General features: G+C 43.8%; 1 protein-coding gene across 5 annotated transcripts; it reads left to right on the top strand.

Moving 5' to 3' along the window:
- Positions 1-615: 615 nt before the first annotated feature.
- Positions 616-22543, top strand: FECH (ferrochelatase). 5 transcript variants are annotated; one of them, XM_055791499.1, is made up of 13 exons: positions 654-773; positions 1322-1429; positions 3348-3453; positions 4697-4816; positions 5198-5346; positions 12059-12193; positions 12743-12849; positions 13709-13837; positions 14798-14896; positions 15687-15794; positions 16797-16961; positions 17367-17426; positions 17879-22543. In XM_055791499.1, the coding sequence occupies exons 4-13, from the start codon at positions 4719-4721 to the stop codon at positions 18011-18013; spliced, it is 1185 nt and encodes a 394-aa protein (XP_055647474.1). In that variant the 5' UTR covers positions 654-773; positions 1322-1429; positions 3348-3453; positions 4697-4718; the 3' UTR covers positions 18014-22543. The 5 variants fall into 5 exon arrangements, with proteins under 5 accessions (XP_055647472.1, XP_055647473.1, XP_055647474.1 ...); XM_055791500.1 differs by having other exon boundaries at positions 658-773; positions 1358-1429; XM_055791497.1 differs by lacking the exon at positions 1322-1429 and having other exon boundaries at positions 616-773.
- The last annotated feature ends 743 nt before the right edge of the window (positions 22544-23286 follow it).

Raw genomic sequence — 23286 nt, 5'->3', positions numbered from 1 at the left:
TCCATCCCTTTCCAGATGAGGTAGCCTCCATCCTTAAAGCCCACCACAGAGGGAGGACTAACCTGGGTGACAGAGCATGGGGACAAGCCTTGGAGAAGTAAAGAATTATCAGGGGCAAAATAAGGGGTGGGATGGTGGAAAAGGTCATCGGTTGATGTCCTCTGGAAGAGGCAGGCTGGGACGGCACCAGACTCTTCATGAAGTGGGGAAGGAGGGGAGCATTGCTGTAGGTGAGAACACTGCATTAACCGCAAAGGCTAGCCAAGATCTGAGGTGGTAGGTGAGCTTCTCTGCTGAGAAAGCCCCCTCAGATTAAAAAATAATTTTTTAAAGGATCTGCAGCTTCCTTAGGGCCTAATTGTGCAAACCTAAGAGCTGCCCAAGAGCCTTTTTTTTTTCTATTTCTTGAACAAAATTTAACCCCGGCCTTAACGCAGGGGATGCCATTATTAGTTCACCTTCGAAAAATTAAGATATTGGGGTCTTTTGGTTGTTTTGATCAGGGGGCGTCTCATCACTCCTCAGCCCTCCGCCCTGTGGTAACGGTCCCGCAGGGCCAGCCTCCGGCACTCCCGCCTCAACCCTGGCGCCTCCGCCGCCAGCCCCCCCGGTACCGCCCCCGCTGCCCCGTACGGCAGGGGGGGCGGTACCGGGGGAGGCCGGCGGTGGAGGCCGACAGGCGGTGGCGGAGCAGTCTGAGGGAATGCAGGCGGCGGGCGCCAAGATGGCCGCCGCTGGTACAGCTGCTGCGGCCGGACGGGTGACGCGTCACTGTGAGTCTGTGGGCGCCGTCCGCAAGTGGCGGGAACAGGGGGCTGAGGCGGGGTTGGCGGGCTGGGGGCTGCCGGCCTCACCGCGGGGGCTGTGAGCGCGGCGGGACCGGCGGGACCGCGTTACACAACACCCGTGAGGTGCCTTTGCATAACGCTGCCAGCAGAGACGGGGCCTGCGATCCCCCGGGGCCGCAGCCTCCGGGCGGCGGGGACGGCTGGCACCGGAGGCTGGGCGCGGTGGGTCCGCCCCGGGGCCGGGGTCGCGGCGGCGCGCGGAGGGGAGCTATTGCGAGCCCGGGCTCCGGCAGCGGGGCTGCGGGGCGGGCTGGCGGGGGCTGCGGGAGCTGAGGGCTGCGGGTTCCTCGGCTCAGGGAAACCTGTCAGTTGTGGCTGCCGGGCGCGCATTTTCAGTATTTTTTTTATCCCAAGGGGTTTTTTGTTGTTGTTTTGGGTTTTTTTTTTGGTGCGGGGTGGATGTGTTCGGTTTTTTGTTTGTTATTTGAGGATGATTGGGGGGGGTGTGTGTGTGTTTTTTTCTTCTCTTTCAGGTATCTTAATTTTAAACGATGCACTTCCCTTTCTAGAAAGTGTCTGTATAAAACCCATCCCGGTTTAACAATTCACAGGTTGCGCTTTCAGAACCAGGCCAGGTGCAGGTGAGGAGGGGTGAATCACTCAATAATACATGTCACCCTGATGCTGCAAACGAGCATTGCAGCCTGTGCAGCAGCAGGCTGTGCGCTGTTCCCTGTCTGGGACAGAAGGCTTTACCCCTGGGAAGGCTTTACCAGGCTTTACCTCTTGGAGTAACTTCACATGCCAGCGCTGGGGACTGGGGTTACAGGGCCTTTGGCTCCAGAGGCTGATACGATAAAACCATTTCTAAAACTTATAAAACCCCCCACTTTTACCAACATTCCATGGAGCTGGGGTCCTCATCGTTGCACGTGCTGGTGTTCTGCGTCATGTGCTTTATGATGTGCAGATAGAAATGTGCCTAAACCTCACCTTAAGTAAAGCAAATGCTTTTCAGTATTTATTTATGGTGCAGAAGGATCAATATGGCCATTGAAACGTCTCTTTTTATTGTTCTATATAATTTACATATAGAGTCAGTGCTTCAAAAGGTAATCACCTAAGAACTGGAGGAAGAATACAAATATTTGGAAAGAGTCTTTCAGGCATCAGCGATGCTTGAAGTTCTTTAGTTTGCAGCCTTTCATATCACTGCAGACACAGGCATCCAGAGCTACACGCTGTTAATCCCAAGTTAGAAGCTGGATTTGCAAGATGTTTTTCACTGCCATTGATTTCAGCAGGTTTTGAGGGCGTTCAGCATCTGTTCAGGATGTTGTTAGGGAACTGTGAACCGTAAGATGCTCTTCTCAGCAGGTGGATCAGCTGCTGAGGAGGTCTGTGCTATTGGGGCTCAATTGCTGCTGAACTCCTGCAGTCTGACAAGGGAAGTGTTGTCTGAAACGATTGCTGGAGAGCTGGGGATGCAGAATTTAACCATTTCTTTCATCTTGGGCAATTCACACTACGGTTACACTAAAAATTATCACGTAATGACTATGAACCCCTGAGGAAAACAAAGCGTGCTTTTGAAAAAACCAGGCTGTAACCAGCATAGAATCGTAGAATGGTTTGGGTTGGAAAAGTTTGGGTTAACAGTCATCTAGCTGCATTCAGCTCTGGGGCCCCCAGCACAAGAAGGACGTGGACCTGTTGGAGCAGGTCCAGAGGAGGCCATGGAGATGGTAAGAGGCTGCAGCACCTCTCCTGTAAGACAGCCTGGGAGAGTTGGGGTTGTTCAGCCTGGAGAAGAGATGGCTCTGGGGACGCCTTACAGCACCTTCCAGTACCTGAAGGGAAGCTAGCAGAAAGCCGAGAGGGAAGTCAGTGTGGGAAGACTTTACTTCTAAAGTATCCTGGTTTTTGGTTGATGCTGAAATCCAGGAGTAATAGAAGTCACCTGGCTGGGTAGTGAGAAAGAAGGCTGCCCATGTCCCTGGGTAAATGGATTCTGAAATTGCTGCTCGGTGTACCTGACACAGGCTCAAACTAAAGGGCTGTCTGCTCATGGCTCACAGGTGCTCATCTATGTTGCTAAAGTTTGCTGGGGACCCTAAACTAGCAAATGTCTAGCCTACATTGTGGAGGTGGTGTAAGATACTTTGCTTGTTTAGAGTTAGCCCAGGTATGTCTATATGATGAAGAGCAGTGTAGCTTGGCATACTCCTTAGCATGTCAGCCCTGTGTAGTTTCTTTTGTGTTGTCACCAGTTATTTTGGGCTTATGATTGGAGCTTAAAGATTAGTGAGGCTTTTGTTTGGTTTTAGGTTACTCCCTGGTATCTCAAAAGTTGTCAGTTTATGGAGTGTTTAAAGAAAGGCAGAAGCTTGCAATTTTGTGACTGTCTTTGATTCCAGGGCCTGGAGCTTAAGGCTGAAAATGCCGAGCAGCGCAATATTGCCAAGTGTGTTTATGTAGCTGTTGAGAGATTAGTGCCTATCTGGCAGAGGCTGCTCAGCCCAGTGCAAAGTTATCAATGTGCTGTTATCTCTCTTCCAGTTGTAAAAAGCAGCAGTCAATTGAGGGTCCCGGTGCGATGGCAAGGTCAGGTGACTGCAGCTGCAGTGACAGAAAGCACAAAACCTCAAATTCAGCCAGAAGCGCGGTGAGTTTGCAGTGAGGTCTGGGTGGGGGCGACCTGCTCTTATTGCTGTCTGTCTCCCTCTGATATGGTATGCCACTTTATGTGCATAGCAAAGCTGGTTATGTAGCAAAATGTGGCAGTCACGGGGCTTGATCTAGGTTGGGGGTGTGTGTGTGCAATTGCTTTTATCTGCCTGCCTGCATTCACAGAGCCTCTTGTTTTCACAATTCTGTGGCGCAAGGATGGCCTGCCCTGTTCCCTGCAGAATGCTGTGAGGCAGTGGCCCATGGTAAAGCCTAAGTCAGTGCAGAAGCAACAGAAGAACAAACAGTAGGATATTATTATTATTTGAGGTTCTGCTTCCTGGGTTTTATTTAGCAACCTCCTGATAGACACTCCAGGAGAAAGGGAGTGGAAACTGAGGTCAGGCCCGACCCATCAGGGCAGGCCTAGGCTCCTCTCAGTGCCTCTTTTTAAGACTTTGGCCTGGACAAGAGTAGGGCAAAGCTCCCTTTGCAACCTCAGCTCTGTCTGCTCAGGAGGCGAGAGATCCTGGTCACTGGGATTCCTTGGGGAGGGGAAATGATTTGATGGGGAAATCCATTTCTTGAGGGAGAGTTGTGATCAGCAGCTGTCTCTGTAAAAGCTTATACCACAGTGCGCTCTGCTGTGCTGTTCTGGGAGGGACCTTATCTTTAGGGCAGTGTGCTGGATCTGCACCTGGATAGAAACCCATTGTGGGGGAAAAAAAAAAAAGAAGAAAACCACCCACCCAAACAAAACCAACCCTGCGCTTATTTTATGTGTAGAAAATGGCTCTTAGCCCCTTTCACTGCTTCAGGAGATGAGATGTTTCTCCAAAGTAATGAAGACCTGTGTGGGTTGCTTATCTATTTTCTGTGGAAGCTGCTGCTTGGTGTGGTTGGAATCTACATCAGTCATTCAGCTGAGATAGTTCCTTAGATGCTGTTTTATAACCTCCCTTTTCAGCCTTCAGCTGTGAGATAATTTTCTCAGTATATTTCCAGTTAAATTCTGTGTTGCAAAGTGATTACTTCTTCAAAAAAGTAATTACTTGTAATTACTTGTTCTCTGGCTGTTCATGCTTGTAGTTCATACTTTTACATAAGCAGAATTAGCTTCTAAATAGGATGCTGCTTTTGTAAAAGACAAATGCAGAAGGATAAGCTGATTGTTTTGTAATAATAATACAAAAAAAAAGGCAGTAGGTCACTAGGATTTTAAATACCTCTTGCTTCCATAGGAAACCTAAAACAGGAATCTTGATGTTAAACATGGGAGGTCCAGAACGGCTGGATGATGTGCATGATTTCTTACTTCGTCTCTTCCTGGACAGGGATCTGATGACGCTTCCAGTTCAAAAGTGAGAAATACTGTGATCTACTCTGTTACAGTTTGTGTCAGGTATTGCTGTCTTAGCTGTAGGCTTGGACATTTAAGTCCTGTGTATATTAGCATTTCTTAAGGCTGTTTAATCTTAGGACCGGTCAGTACAAGAAACTGTGTTACAATTATCTGGAAATAGGCATGCCAAGATCATTCTCTTTTAATTGCAAATTGTAGTTTCCTGTCACCTAGTTAAGTTTGGGAAGGGTGATGGAATGTGGCATTATATAAACCATGCAGCAGTGGTTTGCTATAATTTGGGGGGATTGTCATAGAAAACCCACTGCAGCAGAGGTCTGGGAAAAGGGGTGGTACTGTCTGTTATAGTATTAATATGTGTATCTTTTGAACACTTCAGTAAATTAGCACCATTCATTGCCAAACGCCGCACACCAAAAATCCAGGAGCAGTACAGCAGGATTGGAGGTGGATCACCAATCAAGAAGTGGACAGCAGTCCAGGGAGAAGGCATGGTGAAACTGCTGGACAGCATGTCTCCTCACACCGGTATTTCTTTACTGTGCTTGCTAAAAGTTTCTTTTGCTTCATGTGTTGAAAGCATGTGCTTGTGAAGCAGCTTTTGTTTCTCTGTTTTTATTGTGTGAACGGAATTCTCAGTCCTGCCAGGAAATCACAACAAAGGTGTTGGCAGAAGTTCTTGTTTGTTAAAAACTGAGCAAGTGCAAAAGCGCCAGGTTCCCACACATGCATATACATTTTTGTGCTGTGGTCTACATTGCATACTGGCTTTGATTTTGGAGGGTATTGTCAGTACTTGTTCAACCTGCAGTAACACAGTGTAGCAGCAAAAGACAACCACACATTTACCCACCTTCTTAGTCAATCCAGTGTGTGCTGTGGTCCAGCTGCCATCTCTGCCTGTGCCCAAGGCAAATAGCTGAAAAGCAGCCCCCTGGGTAAGTCCACCCTTGGGTGCTTTTGGCATATTTCATCTTGCATAACTTTGGCCATCAGGAATCTTTTTTGGGCATCTGGCCTAAGCTAGTAGTCTCTGCTCCCTCTTTCATTGAGAGAGTAGGGCTTGGAGAAAAAGTGATTCAGTTAATCCTGAGGTCGTTATCAAAGGGCAAGATCACCCTCTAAAGATACACTTCTTTCTCTCTCTCCCCTTTGATTGCTGGAAGAAATCTAGATGACTATGATAGGCAAAGTACCTTATTTTCAGAGGTGACAGAAGCCTCTGTCAGTGTGTACACCCGCAAGGTGTCATACCTTGCCCTGTAAGCCCTGCTTGAGCTTGGAGAAGTCTACGCTGAAGACAAGTGGTTGAGCCTTAGATGATAAGAAAGGGGAATGTATTTCATGTGGACAAATAGGGCAGCCATGGGAGAAGGGTGTTTGGTTTGGCATTCTCACTAGCATATATGAGGTGGAGATCTGTGACCGTTGGCAGTATAATCTCCCGTAATTCTCTTTTATGAAGAGGTAGAGTGGGAGAATGATGAATCCTATTAGGCTGTGCATGTGGGTGTACAGAGAGTAAAAAAAGTCTTTCAGTCGAGGGTTCCCTGGTCGTTCATGTACTGCACACTGGTGCTATTGAGTTTCACAGGGGGGTGGGATTTCCTGCTGTGAAACGCACGGCCACCTTCTCATGGCTGCCGCACACTCGCAGCAGCCAGCAATTAGGGTTCAGAGGACAGCACAGCATTCCCTGCTCCTGCTGCTTTGTGCAGGTGCCCTTCCCTGTTCAATGCCAGCTTGGCTGGGACACTGTGCAGGGACTGTGTGATGTAGAAGAGCTCTGAGGCCAGAACTTAATGCTATAAAGCCTTTTGTGTTTGTTTGCCTTTGTTATGCCAGCCTGAGCCTAAAGAATAGGTAACTGCATGGGAGAGTATTGGGAGTCTGACTGTTCCCCAAAGCCCCAGGTGTCTTTAGTTCCTCTGAAACATCCTTCTGCAATTATTGCTTGGATGTGTCCAGAGCTTTTGAAACTTGGTGTCTGAATCTGTAACTATCAATAAAAGATAAAAGAACACACACCAACTAGGCCTGATTTCAGGAGTGAAGAGGAGGTCAGTTGGAAGGAAAGACCAGGCTTCGTAGATGAACAGGGCTTGGCTGAGTGATAGCAGCGAGCCTCACCCAAGGACATGAGCAGCAGATAAGGCCTAACAGTTCAGCTTGGGTGGAAGTAGATGCTGACTTTGCCAATTCTTCCTTGATGATAAGAAAACTTGAAAGGTGAATACAACCTCCCTCCCCTCTATCCAGATCAAAGAATCTTTCTGAACCTTGCTCTCTCACAGTGAGGAGCTGTGGCTTGTATGGATTACCCTGTGCCAAGCTACCTGGTAGCACTAGTGTGATAGGAAATGGGTACAGACACTGCTGTGAGTGTCCTTTTACTGAGGGCTTCAGCTAACATGTTTTACTGTGCAATTGCTATGGGCTAGGTGTGCAAACACAGACAACTGTGGTCATTTGCATAGTGTTAATTTGCTGTGATTCAGCCACGTTCGATCTCTCTCCTAAAACCTCCAACCAAATTGATAGATGAGTCATTGTTCACGCGGGTGAAGTGCATTCATTGTGGAATTTGCACTAGTTCAGCTAAACTGCTTCCAGATTTGTTGGCAGTTGAATTTGACTTCAGCTTTTATTGCTGCTCAGTTAGCAGCTATGACAAACCACAAGTCCGTTTCTTGTCAGCGGTTTGCTGAAGGTGATAGATCATTTGCTTACAGTACCTTTTATGCTAAAGTTTCTTCCTATGTGGCAGTAAAACCATGACAGTAATAAGTGTGAGTGGCAGTACCAGAAATTAAACTTCCGTATTCACATAGCAGCTCAAGGGTGATGGCCATCTTCTGTGTCTTCTTGCCTTTCATGGGGCAGACAGAAAAAAACAGTCACCACTACTTTGAAAAAAGTTAGGAGAAACAGTGAAGTGATGGTTGGTCTGTCTAAAATGACCTATCTAGGGGTAATCATTGTTCCGATAAGGTGTTTCTCTGCTGCTTTGAGAACAAGAAGCATAATGCAGACTACCTTTGTGAGTAGAAGGAATTAATAAAATCGCTAAGCTGCCTGCTGAATTCCTCACTGATGTGTTAGGTACAGATAATACTTCTCATCCTGCCACTCAAATAGGAACACTAAACATTTTTATTAGGAAAAACTGCTGGAGTAAGAGAAGCCAAAGAGGAGAGTTCCTCATTTTCTTGGGCTCAGCAGCTTCATAATGTGTGGTGCTGCAACCTGCCTTCTCCCTTCAGTTTCTGTGACCTTTGCTGATGTGATGCTGGTTTGTCAGGGAATCCTCCCCCATGTTTGATAATACATGTTATTTGATTCCTAGCTATTTTGTAGTTCTTTATGGCACCTGCTTCAGGCTCGGGTAGAAAAGAGCTAGAGGTGGGAGACTGGTAAAAGGGTCTGGAAGGTGAAAAGTAATGCTCTTGGAAGGCTAGAACCAAATTTATGTTATTTGTTCAGCGTGTAGTGTTGCACTGATACATGCATTTGGGTGACGTTCGATCCTTTTTTCCACAGGTGCTACTCTCTAGCTTAATTCCAGCTGTGGTCCCTGCAAGTATAGTCAAAGCCTGAAGCCAAAACTGCATGCTGCCGAGGCATCCAAGGCAGTAGTGTTTTTAGTAGCAGTAGCCCCTGAAGGGCTGGGCTCGTAACGGGTGTTGAAGATAAAGCTTAGAAAGTTTATCTGCTTTTCTCAGTGTACCACTCCAGCTTGCTTTTCTTTGGTGATGACTTTTTGTGAAGTCATGTCCCCTTCTGTGCAGTTCTTACACCTGATAAGTCATTTAGAGACTACCTTTTTCACCTAATGGTAGCTGCAGTTTTAAAAATTGAACATGCTAACCATTGCTAGCAATTGAATTGTGTGCTAAACCATTTCCTCAAGTGTTCCAAGTAGCGTTGCAGCATGTGCTACTGAGTACTGTGTTGCCTCAGAATAGCTTGAAACAGTTGGATGTACTTCCAGACTAAGCTACGCATTTCAGAATATCATGTGCTCACAGGTAGCGCTTTGGGAGTGGTGAGCCCTGTTAATGAGTAGCTTGCAGGTTGTGCTGATAAGACTTGAAACACATGACAAAGAAGAAATACTTTGCACACTTTTTTACCTTGATTGGGACTTTTGGGTCGTAGAGTTTATAGTTGCTGTGTATTTGCAGTTGGTGAAGAGCTCAAGTTAGACTGCATTATCAGCCACCTGTGAAATTCGTGCCTGCGTAAATGAATCGGTGTGCTGGTTTACTGACTTGTATACATTTGACATGTTACACTTTGGCAATGGGACTAATATAAACTAGTAAATAAACAGCCTCACCCATGTCATCTGGCAACAATATAATTGTAAAATGAAACTGTTGTTACAAGCAGCTGTCTGAAAATGAACAAGAGTTTTTTCCTTTCTGAATGAGTGAGGCTGGGTAGGCTCACTAGTCTGTAAGAATAAATCACATGAACATGATGATAGGAAAATCCATTTCTATTGTTGGGATTTTATTTTAGTGCTGGCATCAAATAGGCTAACGTCTTGCAATGGTAATTACATTTTAAGAAGCCACATCTTGATTTTTTTATTGTTTTTAATTATATCAGCTCTTAGTATTCCTTACAAGCTGTATTTTAGCTGAGATTCCCTTGTCAGCAGAATCAAAGCTTATAGGATGAGGCAGCTACGTTGTTTCTTTAAATTGGCAGCTTTTCATGGGGGGAGATGTGTTGTCGTTTAGCCTGGCAGGCAGCTAAACAGCACACAGCCATTTTCTTGCTACCCTGCAGAAGGATGGGGGAGAGAGTTGGAAAAAGGTAAAACTCGTGGGCTGAGATAAAGACAGTCTAATAGGACAGAAAAAGAAGGGGAAAAAATAATAACAATGGTAGCATACAAGACAAGTGGTACACAATGCAGTTGCTCACCACCCACTCACCGATGCCCAGCCAGTCCCCCAGCAGCAGGCTGCTGCCTCCCAGCCGACTCCCCCCAGTTTTATTGTTCAGCATGACATCATATGGTCTCGGATGATGGCCACTTTGGGTCAGCTGTCCTGGCTGTGTCCCCTGCCACCTTCTTGTGCTCTGCAGCCTCCTCACTGACTGGGCAGCATGAGAAGCTGCAAAGTCCTTGACTTAGTGTGAGTGCTGCTCAGCAACAACTAAAACATCAGTGTGTTATCAACATTATTCTCATCCTAAATCCAAAACACAGCACTGCACCAGCTACTAGGAAGAAAATTAACTCTGTCCCAGCTGAAACCAGGACAAGACATCACTGTTTCCAGCAGTTCCGACTCTTAACAGTAACAACAAAATTAGTATGTATACAGACATGAAAACCTCCCCTTTGCTGCCTGTGATCCAGAACAAAACATAATGCTGTGAGAGTATTGCAAGAAGTTTCCACGTTGGCCATGGTTTTCTCCCAGTATGTCCTTTCCAGGTTAAACTCCTGTCTTCACTCTGGTTAGTCAGACTTTTGTTTTTAATACCATTTAAAAATGTTAATGAGGTTACTGGCTCCTGGGGCTCCTGAAGTTGGGTTATTATTTGCTGCTGCTCCCAGCTGGGAGCTCTCTTACCTCCTGCAGAGAACTGAGGCTGACTAAAACTCTTTTCTGCATCCTGCATAAATGTATGGAGTGGAGACCAAGCATAGGACATCTGCTTCCTTCAGAAACCAGTTAAATGTTATTTTAGGGCTAGTGACCCGGAAACCCTGAAAAAGAAACTTTGCTTTTGTTCTCCTAAGAACCTCTGTTCTCTACTTAAAAAAAAAAAACAAAAACCAACACAGCAAACCTCCCCTTTCTCCCTCCCCCTAACCAAACCATACTCCTCAAACCCTGGCTGACACCCAAAAGATTAGAGATGGAAAATAGAAAAACCTAAAACATTGTCCTTGGAGAGAATAATATTGCCTCCAAAATGAAGTGTTTAAAGACGTGAAGGTTTCTATGAGAAGTACTCAGAAACGAGAATGAAAGAACATGTGTCGCTTATGCAGTAGCACAAATCTCCTGCCCCAAACAATAGTCCCAGTCCTTGGGGGTTTATGTGCAAATGGAGCGGACTTACCGGGGTGGGGGAAGGCATCTTCTCTCATGAGCACAGTGACCTGAGCGGTTGCATTGAAAAATGGTTCCAACTTGTCTTGGGTTTAGCTTTGCTTTTTGATGTGGCTAACTGAAGACAAGGAAGTGGGAAGAAGTGAAATAGAATTGTATCTGCGTGATGTGATGAAAGAAAAGATAGAGTAAGTGAGGGAAACACAAGGGAGCCAGGCCTTTGTTGAAATTGAAATAGGAAGTGGAGGGCATGTGGAGTAAGTGGCCAGTACCTGGAAATTCTGCCTGACCCACCCCCGCAGCGTTGGGACCGTAGGTCTGATCCAGCAAAGGCATGTGAATCCCTCATGCACTGAGGGCATCCTGTTTTGGTGACTTCTCTGTTAGCACCTGGAGCATGAAAGGGTTAAAATTACCTAGTTTTCTTGAAATGCCTTATAGGCAGCTAATGTGTGTAAGGTGCAGGGCCTTGTCCTGTTTCAAACTGATTCCTGCAGAGCAGAGCATTGCGGTGCTAGCACACAAAATTGCAGCCCAATTATGTTTGAAAGTTTAGGTAAATAAAATTTCCTGGAATGTGCAAACTGCTTAAGCAGTGTGTTTCTTTTTGTATGGCAGAATGAAGAAAGCCTTGTCTTTCCTAAGGTTATGGCATTTTAATTACATTGGTGTATTTAAAACATCTGACTTCTGATTTCAGGAAGTGAGTTGAGCTGTGCTGTTAGGAAGCCCATAGCACCTCGGTAACTGTGGTCTGTGTTAGGGCATAGTAGTGTTCATTTAGCATCTTGTAGTGATACTTTTTTTATCGATACACCCTTTAAATCAGAACTTGCTCAGTAAAATGTCGGAGCTCCATAGAGTCTGGAAACCATGCCTCTGCTAAACTAAGTAAAAGCAGAAGAGTGGTGCTTTCTGCAGAAGCAAACAATGGTATAAATCACTTTTAAATTGTAATAACAGCCAAGTGAGTTACCAGAAAAATACTTGGTCAAAGATAGATGTGTTTACACGACAGTGGTTTAGTAAAGTAGCCAGAAAATTACCAACATGTTTATTTCAACAGTTTCAGCCTGTCTGGTTCTGTACTTATCAATGACATGGTATTGAGAGTTCTTGTATTTTTCCTGCAATTTCTTTTCCTGTGCTTTGGCTGGCAGCACCTCACAAATACTACATTGGCTTCCGCTACGTCCATCCTCTGACAGAAGAAGCGATTGAAGAGATGGAGAAGGATGGCATTGAAAGGGCTATTGCTTTCACGCAGTACCCACAGTACAGTTGTTCTACCACAGGTGAGCATCAGTGGAGGAGCAGAGAGCACGGACAGAGGCAAATATGGGTACCTGTCTGTGAGCCTTGAGGGAGCGTGTAGAGTGTCAATGCAAGCTGTCCTGAGTCTTCCTCAAAGTGCCCCTTCCTGTTGGCTTCATTGCCAACTTGAGGTCTTCTGTATGTACTGTAATTCCAGATTCTGGGTAGAAAATTTATAACTAAGGGTAGCTTTATGTTACTGTTCTTATTGTGAGATACTGCAAACTGAAGGCTCAGGAACACAACTGACTGCTTTTTTTCATGGAAACTAGAACAATAATTGTTCCTCAATTAAAGAATGATCTAGTAAATTGTTTTTGGCTTGTACCTTGTATGAACTTTGATGTAATCAGTACCTTGTATGAACTTTGATATAATTGTTCATATTTGAGGCTCTCAGTTCTGATTTATGGTTGCATTGTAAATACGTGGCATTTTAAAATACTATAATACCTTGCTACAAACTTTTTTGATCTGACAGGTTGCTGTCGCCTTGGCTGAACTTATGTTCTTGATTCTCTGTATTTCAGGAAGCAGTTTAAATGCCATTTATCGCTACTATAATAAAAAAGGGGAGAAGCCAAAGATGAAGTGGAGTATAATTGACCGATGGCCCACACATCCCCTTCTTATTCAGGTATGGATTTGTTTGAGAGCCTTTGAAGTTAGCAGTCAGAATGAGAGGTGTGAACTGAGCAGATCCGATATGTTATCAAATTGGCATTCCCTGGGGTTTTCTTAGATTGGATGATGTAAGAGAAGCTTGGTAAGTTTGCATTTCCAGCTGACTTTAAAACAACAAAGTACTAAGTACAGATGTTTATTAGGTTTCCTTTTTAGAAATATTTGTTACCAGTAAAGCCACAGTGTAATGTTAAGCAACAGAAACATTTGGAGGAAACACTTCCCTTGGATCAAGTCTTAGCTTCTGACAAAGCTTATAAGATTTTTAGCTGTAGAATGTACTAAAAGAAGATGAAGCTATTTGCTGATTTCAGGTCTGTTCATGTATTTTCTTTATAAAAAAATAACTTGAAGAATAACAGGAATTTTAAAAAACCTTCAATTTGAGGGTACATTTTAGTTATGGTAATGAAATGTGTCTTGCCTAGTGTGCATAAAATTACAGGAGAAGGATGGTTATTTCATGCCAGATGTTTTGGCATGATAATGTGTGTAAGTGACCATCATCCACGTCTTGTTTTAAAAGCAGTCATATTATTGTAATGGTGTTGTCTGGAGGGAGCCTCTAGAGGTCATTAGTCCAAATTCCTGCTCAGAGCAGGTCTATGGTTGATGCACTTACAGATCATGTTGGTTTGTCAGATTCTCATCTGGCAGCAAAGAGGGAATTCCAGGCACAGTGCTGGCTGTGGCAGATGCAATTAAGGGAAACCCTCTTGCTCCTTCCTTTTCAGAGAAAATGATGTTTTTGTCTTTGCTGGGGAACTTTCTCTCTAGCCTGTGTTTTGCAATTTTTGTGGTGTGCTGAACAGATGATAAAACTGAAGGAAGGCAAGGTGGAACTTCCCACACTGTGTGACGTTCCCCTGACAAGCTGCCCAAGTGGGATGCTGTCCTGGGATGTAACATTGTTATGCACTCTCCATGCCCCTGTGCCCTCAGTATGTATTCTTCTTGCCTTCACTAGAACGGTTCAGCAGAATTGAGGAATCTTTTCTATCTTCAGGGAACCTGCAAAATAGATTTCATTAGACAGAATACATACAAACTTTTTTTTTTTCTCTTTACAAATAAGCTCACCAGTGTGCATTTCCCAAAGTCTGAGGAGGCTGTAATTATAACCAGGGGCTGAGCCAGCCCTTTCCAAGTTGAAATCGGAATTAACATTTTTTAACTTTTCTGGTGTGTTTTACACTGTAAAATATCTGAGAGGGAAGACCATGCAGACAAAGTTGTTTCCTGCTCCTGCAGCACCATACGCCAGCAGTGATGGCACGGGCTGCTTTCTGTCTGCTCCCTCAGCCTAGCGGTGTGTGTGCAGGGTTAGGGCTTTCAGTTCAAATGCTGGCAGTGGGAGTGAAGGGTCAGAGGTGTTTCCCTGCTTGTTTGTGTGTAGCATGAAGAACATTTCAAGTGTTGATGGGCAGAGGTGTCCATCCCTCCCATGTTCTCTCCCATCAGCTAAGCTCAAGGCAAAGGTCTCAGAATAAAACTGAATACAGTTATCTTGAACTTGCTTCAGCAGTTGGTTAGGGGAGACCTTTTGCACAGTACACTCTTCTCTGATGCCATGTCTATGTACGCTGATTTAGTCTAAGTGTAATGGGGCTGCTAAGAGAAGATGATTGTGCTCTGTCCATTTACCATTTCTCTCTGCCCCTGCTCTAGCAGCTGCACACATGTGCCCTCTGAGGCTGGGGACCCACTCATCACAGGTGGTAGAGGAGAGCTGGGTTGAATTGGTTCTGTTCTTTCAGTTTATTACCAGCATACCAAAGGGAATTTTGAAGTTCTTAAGGCGATCTGGAACATTTGAAGCTGCCTGTCTTGGGTTATCGGAGAGCACATAATGCCTCTCAGGGTTTCTCATTCAGGTTTTTGCTTTTTGTTTTCCTGAACAGTGCTTCACCGATCACATACAGAAGGAACTGAACCTGTTTCCGCCCGAAAAAAGGAAAGATGTTGTCATCCTCTTCTCTGCTCACTCGCTGCCCATGTCTGTGAGTTATGTCAGGTCATTTCTGTCATTGTTAGACCAGAGTCATGCTGGCTCTGCTGAATGGAAGGGTATGCAGCTCACACACCTGTGGGGTAGGGCCACAGCTGTGGAAGTGCCAGGCAAATATAAAAGAGAAGTATGAAGGTGAGTTAGTGAATTGCAGCTGGAAGCCTGATGTGGAGCTGAAGGTGAGGCATGTGAGCTGTGATTACTCTTCTGCATGCTTACCCAGATCTACACTGTTGGCTGCCATTGAAGATGGGGCGCTGGGGTAGGTCAGACTTGGTATGGCTGTGTTCATAGCCTCATCAACTTACCAGCTCAAACCCACGTGGTAACAGAGGGGAAAATTTGATTATTTTCTCACCTCTAGAAAGCAGTAGTAATACTTTCCCTGAAGGAATAAAAGTAAAAGTCTTTGCAAAGTTGCAATAAATGACTTGGTCCTCTGTCAGCACCCAGCAACTGCAGTGAAATGGCTCTTGGATAATTTTTTAAAAATGCAGTACGGTTACCAAAATGTAACCCTGTCTATATACGATGATAGAAGAGTTTATCCTTTAGCATGCAGAGGAGTAGGATCAGATATACTGGTAAAGCAGCTTCATCATAGGTTTTGCTGGCCAAGAACACAGTTTTTCTTCCCTGTTTGAGATGAGCCAGGCACTTGATATGGCCTTCCCTGGGCGCAGCCACATCACACACAGTGTGCTCACCTTTCCCGGTCTTTAGGTGGTGTTTGCACAAACATGTTCACTGGAAGAAAAAGGTCTGGTGTTTTTGTGTTGAAGGTAGTGAACCGTGGTGATCCATATCCTCAGGAAGTGGGAGCTACTGTCCAGAGAGTCATGGAGAAGCTGAACTACTCCAACCCTTACAGGCTTGTGTGGCAGTCCAAGGTATGTGCTCAGGGAAGCTGTAAAGCCACCTGCCAGTGTAAAGATTTTCAGCTGATGGTTTATGCTCTTCCAGCTTAAGGAGGTCATAACCTCAGTGCCTTTTTCCCATTTTCCCCAAGTATTTCTGCTAGAACAGAATCCCCATCTTTTACTTAGGTTCAGTCTTTCCAGATACTCTGTGCAGAGTTCCTCACCTTTTTGTTGTATCACATCATTTTAAAGTAAATTTTGGATGTGTCCATTAGAAAACTTATGATCTTATAACATCTAGTTTAGCATTTGTCTCTCTTTGTCAGAAGAAAGAATCGAGCACATAGGGTTTTTAAGGTGCTGCTTTTTGAGGATCTCCGAGCAATTTTTCCGAAGTAGTCACTGTGATCTAGACATTCTTAATAGTAATATGAGCCTAATCCAAATAGGCTTCATTATTCTGGACAAAGACTGCTTGCATTATTTTGTATTTATTATTACTACTGCAAATAGCAAGGAACATAAGTTTTACCAGAATTATGCAGTACAAGTAACCTTATGTCTCAAGGCATTACACCTATCACGCATTGTGGTCTTGTTCTTAAAATGGTGTTACTATATCTCAGCACCGAATGCTTCATAAATGGATGGATCATAAAGTGGTAAGGACAGTTTGCTACAGAATGGTAACTTCTTTAAAAGGCAGGTAAACCCTGTGCAGTAGTGGTCAAGGTTTTATTGAACTGAAAAAAGTACACCTTTATTTAAATTTTCATTTACTTTAATGTGAGTCTCATTTAGGCCAGCCCAGGTTCTGTTTCTTTGGGATTTAAATGGTGGGACAGTATATCTCCATAAAAAATTTAATGGAGAAAGTGAGAGGTGCTATCAAAAGCAGGGAAATACAAATAAGTGGCTCCATCGTATACACAATCTGGCCTGTGTTATCCTGCTTAGGAAATCATGGGTGTTCTTGTAAGAATGATTTAATCAGGTGGTTTCATCTTTATTTCACTCCCTCTTTTCTTACAGGTTGGACCCATGCCTTGGCTTGGTCCACAGACAGATGAGACCATTAAAGGACTGTGCCAAAGAGGAAAGAAGAACATGTTGTTGGTTCCTATAGCATTTACGAGTGACCACATTGAAACACTTTATGAACTGGATATTGAGTATGCCCAAGTTTTAGCGAATGAGGTGAATGTTTTATGGTTTTTATAACTGTTTGGATAGTGGTGCTCTCCTGTTTTGAAATTTGCTCTGTAGCTGCTTCTTGCAATATGACTGGGGGCAAATTCTGGTTTTATGTAAATTGAAATTAATCTGAACTGGTTTAACTCAATTTTTAGCAACACAAAACAGGTGGGAATTTGTCTTTCTAGATGTAACTCTTTAAGCCACCGCTATCCTTACTAAAAAAGAATCACCAATTTTCGGCAGCAAAGTGAAATTTTGCATCATAGTTATTTTTGCTGTATTGAAAAACATGGTATTGCATTTAATTCTGTCATTTTGAGGCAAATTATGAATGAAGTGGAAAGGAAGGCTAACTATTGACAGATCTAGCAGACTTAACTTTTTTTCTTCTTATTTTTGATTCAGTGCGGAGTTGAAAATATCAGAAGAGCAGAGTCTCTTAATGGAAATCCACTATTCTCCAAGGTATCTTTTTTGTTGCAATAGTTGTAGAAGTCTGCAGTTGTGTGTTTCCTACTAGATTATGGATATCTTCTTGTAGTTTTAAAGTATTCTGAGTTCAAGAATGAAAATGGAAAACCCTATATGTAATCTGTGTACCGCAAAGTGTTTTCTTTTATGACTGTAGTGCTTTTTTTTGGTGTGTTTTGTTTTAAAGAAGTTCAGAAATTTGGTTTGACAAAAAAGAAAAAACTGGTTTGTATTCATTTGTAGTAATCTTTCAATGTAGTATTTCTCTTAAGATGTTTAAAGGTAGGATTTTCCCCTGAAGGCAAGGAGGGTAGTGCTTAAAATGTGTAGTCTGGTGGATACACAGTTTGGCCGTCTTACTAGTCAGTGTGGCACGTGTTAAAGCACTTTTATATTTTATGCACATAGGTTTGCTGACTTCTGATTTTTAATTAACTGTCTTTCAGGCTCTGGCAGACTTGGTCTGTTCACATATCCAGTCGAATGAAATCTGCTCAAGGCAGTTAACCCTCTGCTGTCCACTCTGTGTAAATCCCATCTGCAGGGAGACAAAAGCCTTCTTCACTAATCAGCCACTGTGATGGGCAGCCTAGGAGAGCACCCCGGATTATACAGGAAAATTGCCCTGGTGAAGCTGTGCAAAGGAAAGAAACCGCTTGACTAAACTCTCCTCTGTTACATGCTCACCGGGCTGGTAGTCTCAGTGATGTTAACCTCATGTAACAGTAAGGAGAGCTTGACTTTTTTGTTTTGTTTTTTTTTCTTATGTTTTCTTTGTTTGAGAAGAGTTTGTAAGAAGTAGGGAAATAAGGGCATTTATCCTGCGAGATGTGAAAATATTTTGTTTCATCTGATTCTCATTGGGCTTGGCATGAGCCCGTAAGTATGCACTGAAAAACGTAAAAAAAAAAAATAATCTACTAATTAGCTTCTGTTTCCTATGCAGGGATTTATTTGTATGCAATTTTGTTACGAGTGCATTAATTTCAGCTTTCCAGCTCAAGCATACAATTGTTTGTTTTGTTTATGCTTAAGGTACAGTTTAACCAGCATCATCACCGATTGTCTCTTGTGAGAGTGATTTTTCAGATGGGTTGGAAGATCAAGTGACTTCTAATGCTTTTTAAATAATGTGTATATTTTTTTAGAACATGAAGATAAGGCTTTGGTTTGTTTTGGGGTTTTTTTCTCCTGCCAGAAACTTCTCATGAAAGTTTAGCTGGGGTAGTGGAATGCACAAATTTGTCTACATTTTCTAGAAAAAACACTCATTATCTGTAGGAAAGCCTCTGGATTTGAAGACCATAACATGAAAGGAATAAACCTGATGGGTGGCGCTGAAAAACATGCTTGGTTGAAACAAATTATCTGTTTTAAATCTAGCTGCTATCAGCAGCACGTTTGGGAACATGTTGGTTTATCCTTTAAGCCAAGTGGCTTTTTAAAATTATTATTGAAAAGGGCTTTCTCTGTTTGGGTGGTTAAGTAAATTTAGGAAATCAGGCTTGCTCTCCAGAAGGTTTATAAATCTCTGTGCTTTCTACTGTGCCACGGTGCTGTGGTTTTTGTGGGATACTTGCAGAGGTACAATTGATCTAGCTTAATTGATGTTGTTTAAAACTGAGATCATAAGTCAGGAGTAATTTACATTGCAGATGCCCAAGAGCAGGCAGCCACACAGGCTGACGGCTGGGTGCTTATGCATACCTTTGTCAAAAGCCAGATTTTGTCTGTTAGATTTTTGGCACTGACGTGGGCCGGGAGTATGCACTCATAAGCCAGCTAAACTTCTTGCTTGTTTTGGCAGGTGTTTGGGTGTGTCGGGACTGCTGAATCCATGCCTAAGTAGTGGTAGTTTTGTGGAGTGAAAAACTCTTTTTTTAGGGCAGTATTCCCTCACTGTCAGCACCAGGACTGGTGTCCAGGTTAGTCTTGGGATAGGAGGGGGCTTTTCTGAAAGGCTGGTCACTGCACTGCATGCCTGAGCTTGGCACTTGAAGTAGTTCAGGGCAGAAGTACTGCAGCACCTCAGTCAGTGGTCCTCTTGCACAGGGACCTCTCCTCCTGGCTGGGGCAAAGGAGGAGCAAAGCTGTGACAGTGTTCTGTGGGACTGAGCCATACGTGTATTAGTCCAGCTGTCGACTTCATGGATATAAATGTTTACTTTATGTAATTAGCACTGAAACGCCAGTACTTTGGCAATGCACGTTGTTTTCTGTAAACTGATGATTCAGCTAATCGTGATATTTGAGAAGCAGATGCCATGCTGCTCAGACTGCTTTATTTGCTTATGTAATTATGAGGCTTGAACAGTTTGAACCTCTAATCTTTCAAGGATAGGGTTGTTTAAAAGAAGATAGGTCTCTGTTGGTATGACAGGTTTATCTGGTTCAAAGAATTAAACATGGGATACTAAAGAGATGGATGGATGTGTTGAGCAGCCAGTGGGCCAAGTACTGCCATGGAGCGATCCAAGTCCTACTGCACAGCCTTGCCAGGGCCTGTGGCCTAATGTGTCATGAGAGTTGCTTGCCGTGTCTCCGCTGCCATACTGCAGCTTCCCACTGTGACTATGGTGAGACAGACTTAAATTCCTTCAGTGCCAGAACCTCCTATGTCACTGCTTTCCCTTGTTGCTTTAGCAGAAAGAAGTCTTCCTTGACCTTTCATACCTGTGCCTGTTTCAGTGGCAGGGAGCCAGAAGGTGGGACTTCTGTTCTCCCTTTCTCCCTTAATTTTTGGCCTCTGCTCGCTGCGTTGGTAGGGAAAAGGAACGCTTGCTCTTGCTCAGGTGTAGGTAGGGTTAGCATGTGTTTGGAGGGGTGAAGTTTTCACGGAAAGCCTTTGAGTCAATGTCAAAAGAATAAAAATGTCTGCATTATGTCTGGGAAGGGAACACTGGCCTTATGTCTCTTGCTGGACAAAGAACTTTCTCTGTTCCCATTTCTCTGCTTGGCAGTGAAAACAATCTGTTTTGTAAAATCTTCCTACCTATGCCTTTTTCCTACCAGCTGAAGGGTATACTGACCTTCAAATCCAGGTTGTGACCAGCACATTTGGAAGTGTGGCTGAAGCTGGAAGTGAAGGTTAACTTTGTATGAACATTGCGATACTATAAATATAGATTGGCTTTTTATTTCCATACTGGAAAGAGGACTGAAAATATTAGCCGGCACTAATTACAAGGCATTACGTTTGTCCTCAGTAATAAAAGGTTTTTAAAATTCTTTTTAGTATGCTAACCACAAGTGAGGTAATTACTAAGCCTATTGCTGCTCTTAGACCATGATGTAGAAATGATTTAATTTTTTAGCTTTTTGCAGATGGATCTCATCTCGTAAGAGTTGGTGGCGTTCTTCATTTTGCTGAACAGGTCGTGTAATACCATTTCATGCTATATAACACACATTATTTTGTCTTAGTGCAGCACCAGAAGCCTGTTGAAAAACTACCTGAGCAAGTTCACTAGCAGCTCTGCTTAATATTTTTAATAGAAATCAAGATAACAGTGAGACTGATAACAGTGGGAATTCTGCTGCCATTGAAATCTTCTAATCCTGGTCTTTCTGTTTAGGAGCATTAATGACTATGCTAACTAATAGTGGAATTCATTTGACTTTACTTCTGATTCTTCCAATCTATGTGCCAACATCTGAACTGGTCTCCTAGATACTATTTCTGGTCAAAAGATTGGTTTAGTATGTGTTTTTGAGAAATTACTCATCTCTCAAAGCAGATGCCTGCAACGAGTTGGATGAGTTTCACTCTGTTGCTGCCTCTGCCCGTGAAGGGAGCATGGTGTGCTAATTTGGCAGTAGTTAGCTACATTGCGTGTCTAGTATGAGGAGAGATGAAACCCATCCATTTATGTGCCTTCTTCAGCACTCTGCCAGTGATCTGTAGCAGCTGCATTTGGAGATTGCAGTCTTGATCCTACAGTTAAGCATGCAGTTTGCTCCTCTGGCAGATGTTAAACATTTGGTGCTACTGACTTGGGAGCCAGTCTTGTCAGATCCCGAGCACTTTCTGCTCTGGTTGAATTGATTTGAGCATGTGGAAGTGTCAGCATCTGGGAGACTGTAGTCCTCAGGCAATAATCTAGTTGGATTTTTTTCATCATTAATTACACTTTTTTGCAGTACTTTATTTCATTTGCAAATGTTTACTATTTACATATGCCCTGACAAGAAGCAGCCGGTTGGAAGTGAGCTTAACTGATGTGTTGAAGCAGCATTGTGTCCCAAGGTTTTGTTGGTACAAGCAGGGTCCTTAGGCTGGGCTTGAGCAATGAAGGGTTGCGGGGACGGTGCAGTGTCACTGTCCCCTTGCCCAAGCTGCTTGGTCTTACTCCTGCTAGTACTGCATGCTGTTTGCAGTGCAGGCAGACAAACAGCTGCTCAACTGAGACAGTGTCTGAAAATAGGAACGAGAACTGGGGAGTGAACTCTTCACACCAGTGCTCCCAGTGCTGTGGAGCCCTGGCCTGAGGATATTGATTGAAAAATAGAGGAGTTCAGAAGCAAAGCCCTTGGTGCCCTAAGGAAAAAAGGGGGAAGTAAAGGTGTTTGCAAATGGAATGTTTTGAAGGATTTGTTCATGATGAGGCTGTTCTGATTTAACTCTCTGCAATTTTGCTTTTTTCCTTTTTTTTTTGTTTAGTTGAAGTTTTTCTCTTTTGGAATTTATAAAATCTTCCTCATTCCTGGCTGCGTTTTAGAAAATGTGATAGCTTCCAAAAGTGGTGCTCTAGTATTAGAAGGTGTGTGGATAGTGTCTGTGAGCTAACATCCTGTTACCCCTGGAGAAGAGGATGGTACAGTTGAGTCCAGTGGGGCTGGGATTTTCCTAGGGATATCTGAAAGCTCACTTTTATTTTCCCTTTCTACCACACACAGAGAGTTGGAAATCAATATGACAAGATGCAAGAAATAGAGAAGTTACTTTTATTTTTTAATGCCAGATGTGTACAAATACTTGCTTTTAGTCCAACATAGGTCTTTCAGATTGAACAAGGACTTCCATGTAATGTAACACAAAAAATTTGTATAACTTTACTGTGTATCATTTGCCATAAAGATGGAATTTCAATTAAATTTTTTGGAAGAAATAACTGAGCTGTGTGTCTTTAGTCAGAGCCCTTCATGATAGTATTTGATGTCCTCTATGTTCCTTCCCTTTTGTCTGCACGAGAAAGCAAAAGCATTTGGGCATACGCTGGGCAGCATTTTGATTTGGATTGGTAGTGAACAGTGAACTCTGATTCCCATTGTGCACGAGGCTTGCAAACCCTGGATGCCTCTGGAACGAAGCACCCCAGGTGTGTGCCAAACACTCCCACTGTGCATACGTCTCAGCCAAATCAAATTTGAATGCCCAGTCTGAGCAACCAGGCCAGTGTTACCTGGAGCAGGGCCTCAGCACCCACTGAGATACGCTGGCCTGGTCCTGCTGTGCCAAATGACTTGCTGAAGTAGCCAAGCTGTGGTGGGTCAGTCCCTTAAATTTTCCAAGGAAATAATGGCACTTCATCTCTCCGGGCTTGCAGTCCTTCAGGGTCAAGTGAGGCATGTGAAAAGGCAAAGTTTGCTAATGAAGTTCTGTGAGTAGCAGCCCTTTTCTGCGTGTTTACACATGGTGTTGGAAACAGCTGTCCCCAGTAGTCAAAGCTGTTATTCTGCTCCCACAGAAGTGTCTGTACAGGTTTCTCTCAGCAGTTAGTACAGTGCTGGACGTGGTAATTTCACGCTGCCCTCACCTCCGTGACTTCCCACCTGGGCTAGCAAACCCCAGTATCAGTTAAACTGGTCCCTTGGTGGAGGTGATGATTGCACAGCAAGGCTTTCACACGGGAAC

The sequence above is a fragment of the Falco peregrinus genome, chromosome Z (assembly GCF_023634155.1).
Source record: "Falco peregrinus isolate bFalPer1 chromosome Z, bFalPer1.pri, whole genome shotgun sequence".
Taxonomy (NCBI): Eukaryota; Metazoa; Chordata; class Aves; order Falconiformes; family Falconidae; genus Falco; species Falco peregrinus.
This window is presented reverse-complemented; position numbering and strand designations above follow the sequence as displayed.